At 37.4% G+C, this 13,978-nt stretch overlaps 1 protein-coding gene across 3 annotated transcripts; it reads left to right on the plus strand.

The window, feature by feature from the left end:
• LOC110382775 (uncharacterized) lies at nucleotides 1-13,507 on the plus strand. Of its 3 annotated transcripts, XM_064042742.1 has the most exons (18): nucleotides 1-61; nucleotides 1,249-1,358; nucleotides 1,844-2,007; nucleotides 2,607-2,777; nucleotides 3,342-3,501; nucleotides 3,817-3,878; nucleotides 4,652-4,675; nucleotides 5,124-5,328; nucleotides 5,693-5,721; nucleotides 6,022-6,079; nucleotides 6,936-7,037; nucleotides 9,117-9,241; nucleotides 9,751-9,850; nucleotides 10,488-10,618; nucleotides 11,006-11,125; nucleotides 11,520-11,674; nucleotides 12,554-12,609; nucleotides 13,014-13,507. In XM_064042742.1, the coding sequence occupies exons 2-18, from the start codon at nucleotides 1,271-1,273 to the stop codon at nucleotides 13,055-13,057; spliced, it is 1,794 nt and encodes a 597-aa protein (XP_063898812.1). In that variant the 5' UTR covers nucleotides 1-61; nucleotides 1,249-1,270; the 3' UTR covers nucleotides 13,058-13,507. The 3 variants fall into 3 exon arrangements, with proteins under 3 accessions (XP_063898812.1, XP_063898814.1, XP_063898813.1); XM_064042744.1 differs by lacking the exons at nucleotides 6,936-7,037; nucleotides 9,117-9,241; nucleotides 9,751-9,850; XM_064042743.1 differs by lacking the exons at nucleotides 4,652-4,675; nucleotides 5,124-5,328; nucleotides 5,693-5,721.
• The last annotated feature ends 471 nt before the right edge of the window (nucleotides 13,508-13,978 follow it).

A 13,978-nucleotide genomic window follows, 5' to 3' on the forward strand; every position in this document is an offset into this window, starting at 1 on the left:
ATTTTGAAGTGGTGAGTTTTTTTACTGTAAATTATTCGTAATATCTATAAAAGAAAATAGCGTGAGTGATCTTTAATGTTATTAATTGTTTAGAGTAGTTTATAAAAGTTTTAAGGAATAACAGAATAATTTTATTGTTAAAATTATGCTACAAGCGTAAATAGCACGCACTGTATTGCACGTTTTTCTAAGCATATTGCACGCACGAAGAACATATCTATTAAAGTGTGAGATTAGTTGTGTAAGTGGAGTACGTAGAATAGCTATTACAAAATGTGAGTACCTAATAAAATAAATTTAATGTAGAAATTTATTATAAGTTCAGTACTTTACTTAAGAAATAGGTGTAAGGTAATTCAATTGTAGAAATTGTGAAACCAATGTTTAACCGATTGCTAGGATAGCAGTGTAACTTTGCACTTATTAGAGGCGATAATTTCCCTCTATGATAAATTGTTTTAAACGAGTAATTAAACCTAAAGATCAGTAGTATTGTTTTTACAGTTGTGACTGCTAATTTATATACTACACTAGCTTTTTCTCTTTGGTTTCATGCATTTTCGGGAGTGGAGAGAATAAAAACATGTATGCAAACTGTGCCAATAGGTACTAGTAACGCCATCTATGATACCAAGTTTGAACTTATGTTTATAAAGGAGCGGACTCATGTTTAAGTTGTGCATTATTTATTTTTTAAGTTTAAAAATAAGAGAGTACCTACATACGAGAGTGATAAGAGAGTACATAAGAAAGTAAATAAGATAGTATATAAGAGAGTACATATGAGAGTTCATAACAGGATTAGATAAGAGGGTATATAAGAGAGTACATAAGGGATACATAAGAGAGAACATAGGAGAGTGCATAAGAGAGAATAAGAGAGTACATAATAGTACATTCATTATGGGACCACCCACGTAGTTCCCACGGGACGCGGGTGAAACCGCTGGCAGAAGCTAGTACAGTCAACTTCAGGTCAGTGGTAACAGTTTTATAGGAAAATCGTACTTATTACTATTGAGTTAAGGTGCATGACAGTTACCACTGATGTGCAGTTTACTGTACCTACTATAGTACATAATTTTTTTTAATATATCGGGTTGCCTGGGTAACTGGGCTGAGGAGGTCAGATAGGGCAGTCGCTCCTTGTGGCACACTGGTACTCAGCTGCATCCTGTTAAACTAGAAGCCGACTCCAAAGTTGGAAAAAGGCTAGGCAGATGATGATATTTCTTTGTTTGTTTCCAGTAGCCACTGAAGCCACCTCATCATGCCGGAGCTTATAGAGCAGATGTACTGCTCCCAGCAGATTGTAATACCTCCGAAATTTCCTTATATCCTCAAGAGATATTGTAAAGGTAAGTTGTGTCCTGTTATTTCGGCTGTCGCTGAAAACCAGCGCTGGGACTCTGTCTCGTTTCGGGTCGCAGCGTTATGCTGAGTGAGAGCCGTATTGCGCATTATTTTTCTATTATATTTATATTGTCCATGTGTACCTATATGCGTCTTTACACGTGCAACAAAACTTATTTTTTTTCTTTCTTGTGGATTATAGCCGTCCACATACTTTTCCTTCGCACTCATAACGAAGCTGAACATAGTATGGACAAGTTCGGTAAAATTGATTCTACTTTGCCTGAAGCTTTTAAAAATTCCTGTACAATCGTTATTGTTAGTTTCGTATTTCAATCTTAGGCACATCAGCAGTAGCCACTTTGTAACTACATCAGTCATCATTTGAAGCTGCTCAGATGATATAAGTTAAGAAGGGATGAGCTACATAGCGGAAAAAGTTGATACTTGCTATTTATTTATATAATTTACCATACCTATTCTTCAACAGCGGCGATAAAAACTCAACCGTACGATCTTCTACGCTGGTCGTTTGAGTACTTCAGAGCATTGGCTGAGCACCGAGCTCCGCCCGTGAAGCTTAGACTGGAGTATCCTATCTACAGCACTGAAGGGGGACTGACTCGAGGCTGCTTGAAGGTCTTGGCTAATCAGGTAATCTCGTCTTCCATCTGAGGATTACATTAACCGATTTATCGGTTGTTTTTTGATTTTGACATACCCAGGCTTCATATAAAATGTGTCAAATAAGGCGAGTACATAAGGTCAGTACATATAGGAGTACAGAAAGAAGTACATAAGGAAGTGCAAAATAAAGTACACCTAAAACCGTCGTGTTCCGTCGTGGGCCTTTTATGTACCAGGGCCGTGGTATCTCTTTCGAACAATCCGCAGCCCCGACAGGCCTTGGCCCTACTGGGCCCCGTTGGGGAGATTAAAGTACATCTTATTTATGTACTTTCTAATACTAGTTATTCACAGTGTGAGGACTATTAAATTAATTCATATTGGCCCATAAAACAAACGTAATTTTGTCCATCTCGCATTTAACCGGTTTTGTAAATGACTTGCAACTTACGGCTGTTCCCTATATTCCATTAATATTGTTTCACTTACAAGATACAGGAATTTAACATAACTTGTAAGAAGCCAATGTCAAAATTCTATCTCTAGTTATCAGATTAACAAATAGATATAATATTGAAATCGGCCGTCAAATTCATCAAGTCTCCTTCTTTCTCCTTCTTTCCCAGATGTATGGCATGACAGATGTGCCCACAGCGGTCGTGAAGCGCGCCTGGCAAGGGTTCTGCTTAGACCACATGGAGCTGAAGAGGATCCTGTGTCTCTGTGAGGTGTACCTGCGACAGGATTCAGTGCCTTTGTTACATTTCTTGGCGGTCGCTGGTGGGATGTTGACTAAGGTATGTTGGAGTCGTCTTTTTTATGGGAAATCATCAAATGATGGCTCCCGCTGGGTGCAGACTCTTACGGACTAAAACCCACCATGTTCCTTCTTAGACCTTTTATCCGTACCAGGGCCGCGGTTACTCGCGCGAAGTATCCCGCAGCCTCGGCAGGTATACTTTATTGTTTGCTAGCCATTGCGCGTGGTTTCTCCTGTATAGGTTCAGTTACTTCTTAGAAGAGAGAATGCGATAATAACCTCAGCATTGGATGAAACAACTAAATCTTTGCGTAACGCTTTTCTGGAAAGTCCGATGGACTGATTCAAATGAAATTTCGTTGTACGTAATGTAGACAAAGGCTTCCTCTGTAGGTTTTTGATGTCTCCTTAGACATGAGATAAATATTCGTATGTCAGTTAAGCTCGCCTGAAAAACGAAACATAATTGCCAAAACTAGCTTATGTACAGAGATGTATTTAGTATCATCGTCCAGAAGTTCACGAAGTATTGAGAAACCGAGTGAATTATAAAACTTCCAACTAGTTTCCTTGTTCCCTAATTTTTCGTCTTCTTCTCCAGTGTCTAACTCACACCATGATTCTTCTGTGCGAGTCTCTAACCAAGGAGCCTGATGGTGGTTCAGCAGCTATACCAATGGAGGACTTCCTGAAGATGTACAGGTTCCTCGCACAAGTGGACGCTTCCAAGGATGTTCAGTACCATAATGGGTATAGAGAAGGTAAGAGCTTTATTTCTACTAATACTTATTATAAATGCGAAAGTAACTCTTTCTGTTTGTCTGTCTGTTACGCTTTCACGTCTAAACCACTGAAATGATTTTAATAAAATTTGGTACAAAGATAGAGTTGACCTTGAGAAAGAAATTAGGATAGTTTTTATCCCGGACTTTTGAAGAGTTCTCTTGAAAACGCGATATAACCGAACTCTACGTGGGCGAAGCCGCGCGCGGAAGCTAGTAAACAATAATTCTAAATAAATAACCGTATTATGAAAAGCTAACAGTTAAGAAGACAAAAATTGTTCGTTGTTTTAGGTGCTGCACCTGCCATTCCTGTCATGGAGTTAGTTCAAGATGATGGAGAAGATCAAGAAGCGGTGAGTAATAACATATTAACTACCAAGAAAATAAAAGTTAGGACCTACCAAGGGTTGCCCGGGTAACTGGGTTGAGGAGGTCAGATAGGAGTCGCTCCTTGTAAAACACTGGTACTCAGCTGCATCCTGTTAGACTGGAAGCCGACCCCAACATAGTTGGGAAAAGGCTAGGCATATGATAAAAGGCAGGAGGATGACGAGGATCCAATAAATTATTATGATGATATCCACTCTTATACAAGTTACCTACACCCTTTTCCATTTCCTATGTTATATTGTCCATACCTATACCATCCCATATTTAATCCTGTTTTTTTGTGAAAAATTGATATCCCGAACAAAAATGTCTCAACGACTAGATGCATACAATTGCACAGCTCCCGTCAAATAAGTTTGCCGCTCTGAAGACAGCCATTTGATGCCTAAAACACGTGCAGTAGTGTTTTATCTTAAAACTTACCTGTTTTGCAGTTACTAGTAACCTACTTCAGACTAGCAAAGCTAATTGACGTAGATTGTGATATAAATACATAATACATTAAAGTCAGTAATTTTATATTTTTTTTTGCAATACTCAGTTTTCAAAAATCACCAACTCGCATTGAGCAAGCGTAGTGATTAACGCTCAATCCTTCTCCGTGTGAGAGGAGGCCGCAGCCCAGCAGTGGGACGATAAATAGGCTGTAACTTTTTAATACCCCTTTCACGGTTTTAGCAATGAATAAGTTGTTAGGTCGTTTTCTTATACATATTATTTTTTCATTTCTTGTTAGGCTGATCCTGCAAGAATGATTAAAGTAAGTCTTCAAACTTGCTATTTTTATTTACCAGTAAATTATCTAGCTAAAGTCATATTTTCGAAAAATAAAGTTAGTAAAAGTAAAGTTGCTCAACTTGTAAAGCGCCTTAGTTAATTTTATAGAATAGATCATCATTTTAAGGACTCCAGTATAGTTATCGACACGAATCTTGAGCTCTGACCTTCACCTGCGCAGAAGTAATTTATTGGGTCCCTTTTGTGGTATGAAGTGAGGCGCGGGGGCGGGCTAAAGCGGTGATTGGCCCGCAGCGCATCGCGTCATAGCCGTCACTCGGGATTGGTTCTTTGCTAATAAATCACTTCTGCGCAGATGTAGGTCAGAGCTCAAGATTCGTGCCGATAACTATTATGTACTAGATCACATATTCTCCAACCCTCCTCATTCCTTATTAACCGATCACCAAATCCTTACCTTCCAAAAACAGGTGGACTCCGATGATGATGAAGAAGACGATGAGTATTGGGAAGACCAGGATGTTCAACGACTAGCCTTAATAGACGACCACGTGGCTCGCACTGCCAGACTGAGTGTCAAACTGACGTTACCTACTATCGGGAAGATTGAGAGGTCGGCTTCTATAGAGCGTATACGAGAAGCCGAGAGGGATAACTATATGAGAGAGAGAATAGGTTTACTTGTTTATTTTTTGCTAGCATAAGTTCGTGAACAAAATTATGTATACTTATCGGAATTTCCGTCATAACCCCCTATCTCTCGAATCATTTGAAGAGTTGCTACCTGGTTTCTACCAGCTGCCATTAGTTGAGCTACCACTTGCAACCTTAGTAGAATTTAAAGAAAAAAAATAAAAAAAAAATACATAGGGTAGGGTGAAATAACTAAAAAAATAGCTGGTTGATTTATCCAAGTGAGAAATACGGCTGAATATAGACATCTTTTGGTTTCTAAACGGGCCTGTTGGACCTTTGTAAAATTTTCTTGCTTGATAATTTTCTTTAGAAGATATTACGTTATTATTTGTTGCATTTTCAGGGAGACCTGCACCAGATGAAGAAGTTGATGTTAGTTTGAATAATATACATATCTTTAGTACATTGTACAAAATTATATGTGATGTTTTGTGTACTAAGTTGGGTTTGATAAATCAGTAAAGAGTTGTTGTAGAGTTAGCTGCCCCGTATGTCTCGGTGTTCGCAAGCATGTCTGCCGTATACACAGAGGTTCCCGGGTTCGAGTCCTGGGTTGAGCCGAAATAGCTTTGTGGGATATAGAAACATGATGTTAGTTGCGAGTGTTAGACTCCCGTGACTGGGCAATGAAAGCGTCCAAATTGCTAAATAATTTATTCTTTATCTTTTCAGAAAAAACTGAAGCAGCTCAGTGCTACTAAAATGCAAGATTTTGGCTATGGACCACCAGGTGAGTTCTACAAACATGATATTTTATTTCTTATGGAGGAAACAGAATTATTTATAATTAAAATATTGGTATTGAGAATGAAGTAGATCTTTGTAAAACTATAATTGAAGTCAATTCTATTAGGGTGTCAAAAGATGACCAATATTTGAGTCTTATAAAGAGAAAAAATCCTGGATTTTGGAATTGCTCGCACGGGTTACCGTGGCTGTGGTACATGAAGGGTTCCAAAAGGAACATGGAGAGGTTTTAGTCAGTAAGATTCTGGTAATAATATCTCACCTACCAAAAAAAGTGAAGAATTCATGTGAATGCGAGTTTTGCTTGGTGACAAAAATGTTTTATTCAGATAGATCTATGTATAAAGAACGTGATACTTTTATTTATTTTTATTTTTTTCTTAGCCCTTATCGTCCCACTGCTAGGCAAAGGCCTCCCCATTTTGTTTCCACACCTCTCGATCCTTAGAGTGCTCAGAAGTCCAAGCTCAAGGTTTGCCAAAGAGCAATGGAGCGTAGTATTTTAGGTATCAAGCGGATGGACCGAGTACGCAATACCGTCATACGCTCCAAAACAGGAATCTTCGATGTGGGCCAAAAAACGGCAAAATTAAAATGGGACTGGGCTGGGCACGTCAGCCGAATGCATCAAGACAGGTGGGCCAATGGTGTTGCTCAGTGGATACCACAGGATGGCTACCGCAGACGTGGTAGGCCCCGGAAGAGATGGCATGACGATCTGGACGCCTACAACCCTGACTAGTGGGAGCGCTCTAAGGATCGAGAGGTGTGGAAACGTGATACTTAAAAAAAAAAAAACTAGAAAATTCTCGATTCTGAAAATATCAATGTGTTACTAGAAACGCCAGCTGCTGAAAGAAAAGAAGACGAAGGACATCAAAAATCTATAGAAATATTGGTCTTTGACGAAGAAGATCAACCCGTCAAATTAGAAATATACGGTTGAACATTTTTTTTTAATTTAGAGCTGTCGCAAAATTGCAGAATTTTTAACTTCTTTCCTTTTCTGTTTAAACTTGCCTGGGTAACAGGGTTGAGGAGGTCAGATAGGCTGTATCTCAATGCTAGATCTCAATGCATGCGGTTAGTCTGGGAGCCGACCCCAACATAGCTGTTGTGAAAAGGCTAGGTATATGGTAATGGGCCTCAATATAAACTAAGTTATTGCCAAGTTTTATCAAAATCCATCTACTAGTTTTAGCGGGAAAGGGTAACAAACATACTTCCTTACAATCTTTAGTATATAGTACTAGTAGAATAAGTACATAATTTACTTGAATTGTTTAACTATTTTAATTAATTTATAACCCCTAAAATCTGCAATTTGTGACAACACTATTTTTTGTTGTTATTAAAACCACTTTTGGAGTATCTTGAATTCGTATTTAGGTTTAATACAAGTTCTTGAGTTTTCTGTATAGTGTATATTAATTAGTTTAAGTTGGAAATGTAAAGTTGGTCACTATATTATGTAAAAGTAAAATTCGTCTGTAAAAGCTTGAGAATGAATAATAAGTAAGCATAAGTAAAATAGCTGTATGTAAACATAGCCAAGACGGCCAGACTCTTCTAAAGCAGAGATAAATTTTTATACAACAGTAGGTACTTAGTATCCCTGAGTTGAGAAATTCTATTGCTTTTTTTAATTTTTAAATCTTCTCCGCTCCGCTTTAATGGTGTCTGGGTTTACAGTTTAAAGTAAGCTGATTGTAGGTAGATAAGTCGTTATTAATATGTATTTTGTCATGTTGGAATTAGTTGTAGTAATATGAATGGTATTCATGGAAAAGTATTTCGTATAAGTAGTACTATATCAACCATACCATGTAAAAAGAATTATTATTAAAAAAACAAAATACCCGACTGCACACTAAAAAAAGAGTAAAACAAGCCCCACAATAATATTGATCAATACAACTTTACTGAATATAATTTATAAATATTGATGGAAAGCATCGCAGGCGGGGACCAACAGAGGCTCATTTATAGTCATTTGGGTTGTGCACCATTTAGCAGAATTTTCGTTGGTGGCGGTCAAGGTGGTCCCCGCCTGCGATGCTTTCCATCAATATTTATAAATTATATTCAGTAAAGTTGTATTGATCAATATTATTGTGGGGCTTGTTTTACTCTTTTTAGTGTGCAGTCGGGTATTTTGTTTTTAATAATAATTCTTTATTTATAACTTTTAGCTGTTTTATTTAACGAAAATGTTGTAGATGTAGAAGACTATGTATATGTAAGTACCATTTTAAATTATTTCGACGACATTTGGCTTTAGATTACGAGTGATGTTACTCCGCAACATAAATTTACCGCCAATGCGACGTTCAAGACGATCAAGACGACGTTCATGCATTTGATCAAGACGACGTGATTGTATCGCCAAAAGAATCGCTTTTTGCTTGCTAACGCATGAGTTGCTTTGCGTTGACGCAGAATTAACATGTTCCCGTGGGAATTTTGAGAAAAAACGTATCCTATATTAATTACTCCCGTGCTTGAAATGAATCTAATGATACCGCATACATATTTTTTTAAAGGGAAATTTAGAAAAAATATCCCGTGGGACTTTTAGGATAAAATGTATCCTATGACACTCCCGTAATCAAGACAAATCTAACGATACCTCATACTTCAAAATCCATCAAGCCGTTTAGGCTACAGGAGGTCACAAAGGAACAGACATACATACATACTTACATACTTACATACACTCGAAAAACATTACCCTCCTTCTTTGGCAGTCGGGTAAAAATAGTATTAGTAATAGTCATTCTAGCGGTATTTTAACCAATTACCTAAGTACACGTAGCCTTACATAATAATGTAATAGGCATAATGACAGTAAAAAATATTAGTATCAATCCATAATTGTTAGCTAATTTAACCTAAAAGACAGACTAATCAAAATCAAAGAGTTACTCTGTTATCATGCCTATTTACCTTAAATCCCTCATACACATAGAGAAATAAGAGTATAAATAAAACCCGGGTCATAACCAAGGTACCGAATGCAGGGGAACCAAGAGATGAGGCTGAGGCTGAAGAACTGTTCGTGGCTGAACCAGGGAAAACACCGGAAGATGGAGAAGAAGTTGCTATGGTTACCAAGTCGGAGAAACTGGCCCTGTTCTTATGCAAAGTATAAATACTATCATCAGACGATTTTATACCTCTAGTTAAAGTTCTACATTGCATTAGGCTCCACCAAAGCGGAGCGGAGAAGTTTTTGAACAACTAGGTAGTAGAATTTCGTTATACACACATTGGTTACCCAAAGATTTCTCCCCTCTAGTCCGATTTGGTGGACTCTGGACCTCTCGAATGTGATAAACTTGAAAACTATAGGTTCTATAGGTAAAGTGGTATAAGGAATTGTGGTAATCTGTAAAAGTACTTGTAGGGCCACATTTAAGTAGGTTTTAACCCGACCACGAATCCCTAACTACTGAAACAATTTGGATTTTTTTTTTCATTGTTAGGTAACCCATTTATCGATAAAAGCCATAGAGTTTCTATGCATGGAATACCCATGGAAAAGTCTTAGCAAATGATGAGTGAATGTTATAAGTGAAAGAATTTTCAAATCGCTACTGTAAATGATGTTCCTAATACATAATCCTAATCCTTATCCTATTATTCCTATCCTAGACATATGAATACCGTGAACAACGCTTGGAAGATTTGGAGCAAACGTTCTCAGAAATAGCAACTATTGTGGATAAGTTCAAGACTGCCAATTATGATCTTGGTTAGAACAATAATCCTCTATTTAGTATTTAACAAAAGCTATTATTGGCTAATAGCTGCAGTCACCAAGACATCAGGGTACCTAAATCTATAATACTTCTTCTAAAGAATAAGGTTCAATGTTGATTGGGAAAGAAATTCTATTTCGAGTATTTTGATGTGTATTTGAGTCGATGTAAAATTATTCATAACAACCTTTCCCTATTTATTCCCTCTCCTTTAAAAGTAATGATAAGTTTATTTGTTTTCATCATATTTCATAAGGATTATAAATCATTGTATCGATACGTTAACGGCTGTGTCCAATATTCAATCTATGTGTTGATTTGCTTGCTAGATTTACCTAACATTACTTCTATATGCAGGGCTCATGTCAAAATTATATCTCCACTAAGCAAAACAACAAATAGAATATTTGGAATGATCGGTAAATGGTTTAACATTTTCCATCCTTCTTACGTATAAATCGCGTAAATCTAAATCCTATGTTACATTTCAAGATAATATATTAATATATAAATATATTAATAAGCACTTCTTTCTACACAAGTATTTTGATAATTCTTTGAAAAACTCTCGCATCTATTTTTGACACGTTATTTTCTTTCAAATGTTAACTTAGTTTAATTTGATTCTAGGAATGGTGGCTGGGCGTCAAATGTCGACTACCAGTGGAGAGTTTATTGTCCAAACTATAGAGAAAGAAATTATGGACTACATCGATGAACAAATTGCTATATTACCTGATCCTGATCTGAAGAAGAAGAAGGTAAATTAAGATCTACGACTCGTCTTATGACAAACTCACTTACGTATTGTGATGATGATTATCGTCTAGGAATCGTCAATTAGGCTACAAAATAAGAATCACTCGCACCGTCGGCAAAAAGTTGATCAAGTATGAAGGACTACATTTTGACCTCCAGCAGAGGTCCTAGAAGACGAAATGAGGAGGTCAATATGGGGAATCAAATCGGGGAGGTACAATAGGTTGTTCAAAATGGGGATGTCACAGAGTATGCCGAAGTGGTGATATCGGAAGGTCAAAATGGGGATATTAGAAACGGGTATCAATATGGGTGATATTGAAATCTTCAGCATAAAACATACCTGTCAAAAATTTCATTGTGTGTAATCCAAATATATTTTTTGTCAGGCCAAGCCGGAGGAAGTAGCGATGATCAGAGATATATTGGAGCAGTTCCTGGATGATAACATGGAGATCATAGTTCCAGAGGTTGAAGAGATTGAGGAGGAAGAAACCCCTATACCTGAGGTAAGACCTTTAAGTTTTTAGTAAACTCTTGAGTATGTGTTCAAACGAACATGGTGTATGGTTCTCGCAATATTCAGTGGCAGTACGACCACCCTTCTAGAATTTATATCATCCACTGATATTCTTCTGGTTCTAAATTAAATACCGGAAGGTAACAATTGGGTTTGCGCAGTTTCTTCTTACTGGATAAAGTGATCGGCAAAGCTGATGTCAGACTGGCTGGTCTCCTCTCAAAGATGATTTATTTCAAAACCACGAGGGTAGCGTCTAGGTAGCAACTCTCATATTTAGGGATAATAATGAGGACTGACTGGTGATAGACACACATTTTTCTCGTTACAATTTATCGATACTTAAGTTATTAATAAGTGATGAATTATTAATTAAATCTTAGATCACCATGGTGTATGCCGTCCCGGGTATAGGCGGTCCGGTAGACAAGGAGATAATGGCAGATTTCGAGGAGTTCATCAAGGAAGTCTGCAAGTTACAAGCTGAAATGGTGATGCCTAGAAACATACGTCACTTCCTCTGCCCTCCGCTTGAGAAGTAAGTTGGTTTATTGACATTCAAAACTTATTTTTATAAAAGAATAAAACCTTCAATAATGTACCTGGAACATTCCCTTAAGTCTGACAAATACATAGTATGCTGATAACCGCATCAAAATCGGTTCAGCCCAACGCACAAACATATATAAGTACAAGGTCAAACTGAGGACCTTTGTTTTAAAGTTGGTTAGAAAGAGGATTAAATGGCAAATGTAACATGACAGCCCTCAAAAACACCCGCCCTTTACCACTTCCTATGAGTTTTTGCTAGGAAGAAACGTCTTAGTTGGGTAGCCACTGGGTGGCCTTGGGTGGCCTCTTCTCATGCAGAGAAGGAATGAGCGTTAATCACCACACTTGCTTAGGCAGATTCTTGTTTACAGACTTTTTACAAGTCCAGGTTTCCTCAAGATGTTTTCCTTCACTTAAATTTATGCTTACTAAATTATATTGATGCCTGACCTTTTTTTATCATCAAATGATTCCCCTTCCCCTCCCACTGTGAGTGCAGCGTGAGGGAGTGTGAGTGTCAGACTCTTACTGACTAAAACCCACCATGTTCCTTCTTAAGCCCTTTATGTACCAGCGCTGCGGTAACTCTTTCTTACAATCTCGCAGTCCTTACTTACTTGCCTGACCTAGAATCGAACACATACACTCATCCTTGAGACGCAGGTGCTTTAACCAATAACCGTCGGTTGCACAAAGCTCCATTATAATTAAAGCTTCATTAAATCTATTGCTGACACTTTATCTGGTTGACAAAGAAAGAAGAGTCAGCAATAGATTTAAAGAAGCATTTTTAATGGAGTTTTGTGCAACTGACGCTAAGCTACCAGGACTTTTTACCAAGTATAATTTTATACTTTTTTCATAGGTATGTGGAACACGACTATACAGAATTTGAACCTCCCAAGCCAGAAGTCACTACAGGTGGAACTATTACTGAATAATCATTTTTATTTTCATTAACTTAAAGTTCAAATTGTCTTGCACCTTAATTAGATTTAGATTTTTCTCGTAGTCTTTAACTGTATACCTTCGAAAGTTGTTGGATCTTGTAGTTTTATATTCTAGTTCTTTGTAGACCTTTGAAAATTATTGCGGTTAGTTAAGAGGGAGTCTGATCCCTGTAGTTGGGAAAAGTCTAGGCAGATAATGATTCATGTATGAAGATTGTAAAGTTATTTTTTACCTTTAGTTCCTTTATTATTCAGTGTAGATTTCACTAAAATATTCATGTTATCGTCGTATCATTAAGTAAATATGTATATTCGCTTTATTTCTACGTAAGGCTGTTTTAAGACAAAAAATCTAAATTTTTCAAAATATTTTAGGTTCAAAACCTTCAAGTCCGAAGAAAGGCTTAACACTGCCGTAAATCTACAGCCTATAGTTATACATGTTATATTTCACAAAAGCGGGTGAACCAAACTTGTGTGTGTAAATATACATGCACATTGTGTTTGTATGACTCGGCGACTCGACCACTACTGAGCGCTCCCGAGCTTTTTCAAATGACCCCTCCCGCTGTGGGTTAGCAGCGGTGAGGGAGTGTCAGACTCTTACTGACTAAAAACCGTCGTGTTTCGTCGTGGACCTTTTATGTACCAGGGCCGCGGTAACTCTTTCGAACAATCCCGCAGCTTACGCATACTAAGACAATGTTCATGTACATTTCCACACACTAGTAGGTATGGCTCAACCGCTTTTGTGAGATAAACATCTAGAGGTGTGAAGAAGTCACGTTTTCATAAAACTGTCTGTATTTTTTAACTATGTACTGTGTCTATTTATTGAAACCGTTTTAGAAGTTCTATGTATTGTGTAATTAACGATGTTTCAATGTTATTTATCTTTTAATTAATTAAATAAATTAATTAACATTCATTCTTGTTGTCTAATTTTAACTGAGCAACTTTTATAAATGCCATATTCTCAACCTAATCTTAAAGATGAAATTCCACATTGACACACAAATGTATCTTCTGGTCCACTCGCTCTAGAAAACAGTAACAAATTGTATACATGTGTACAAATACCATCATCTCGCTAGCCTTTTCCCTCAACTATGTTGGGGCCGGCTTCCAGTCTAACAGGGTGCAGCTGAGTGCCATTATTTTACAAGGAGCGACTGCCCTATCTGACCTCCTCAACCTAGTTACCCGGGCAACCCAATACCCCTTAGTAAGCCTGGTTGTCAGATTAACCAGCTTCTGACTACCCGTACCGACTGGCAATAATAGTATTTATAAATAATCAGGACTTAAACGCGAAACAGTATATAAAGGTACAATACCAT

The sequence above is a fragment of the Helicoverpa armigera genome, chromosome 29 (genome assembly GCF_030705265.1).
Source record: "Helicoverpa armigera isolate CAAS_96S chromosome 29, ASM3070526v1, whole genome shotgun sequence".
NCBI lineage: Eukaryota > Metazoa > Arthropoda > Insecta > Lepidoptera > Noctuidae > Helicoverpa > Helicoverpa armigera.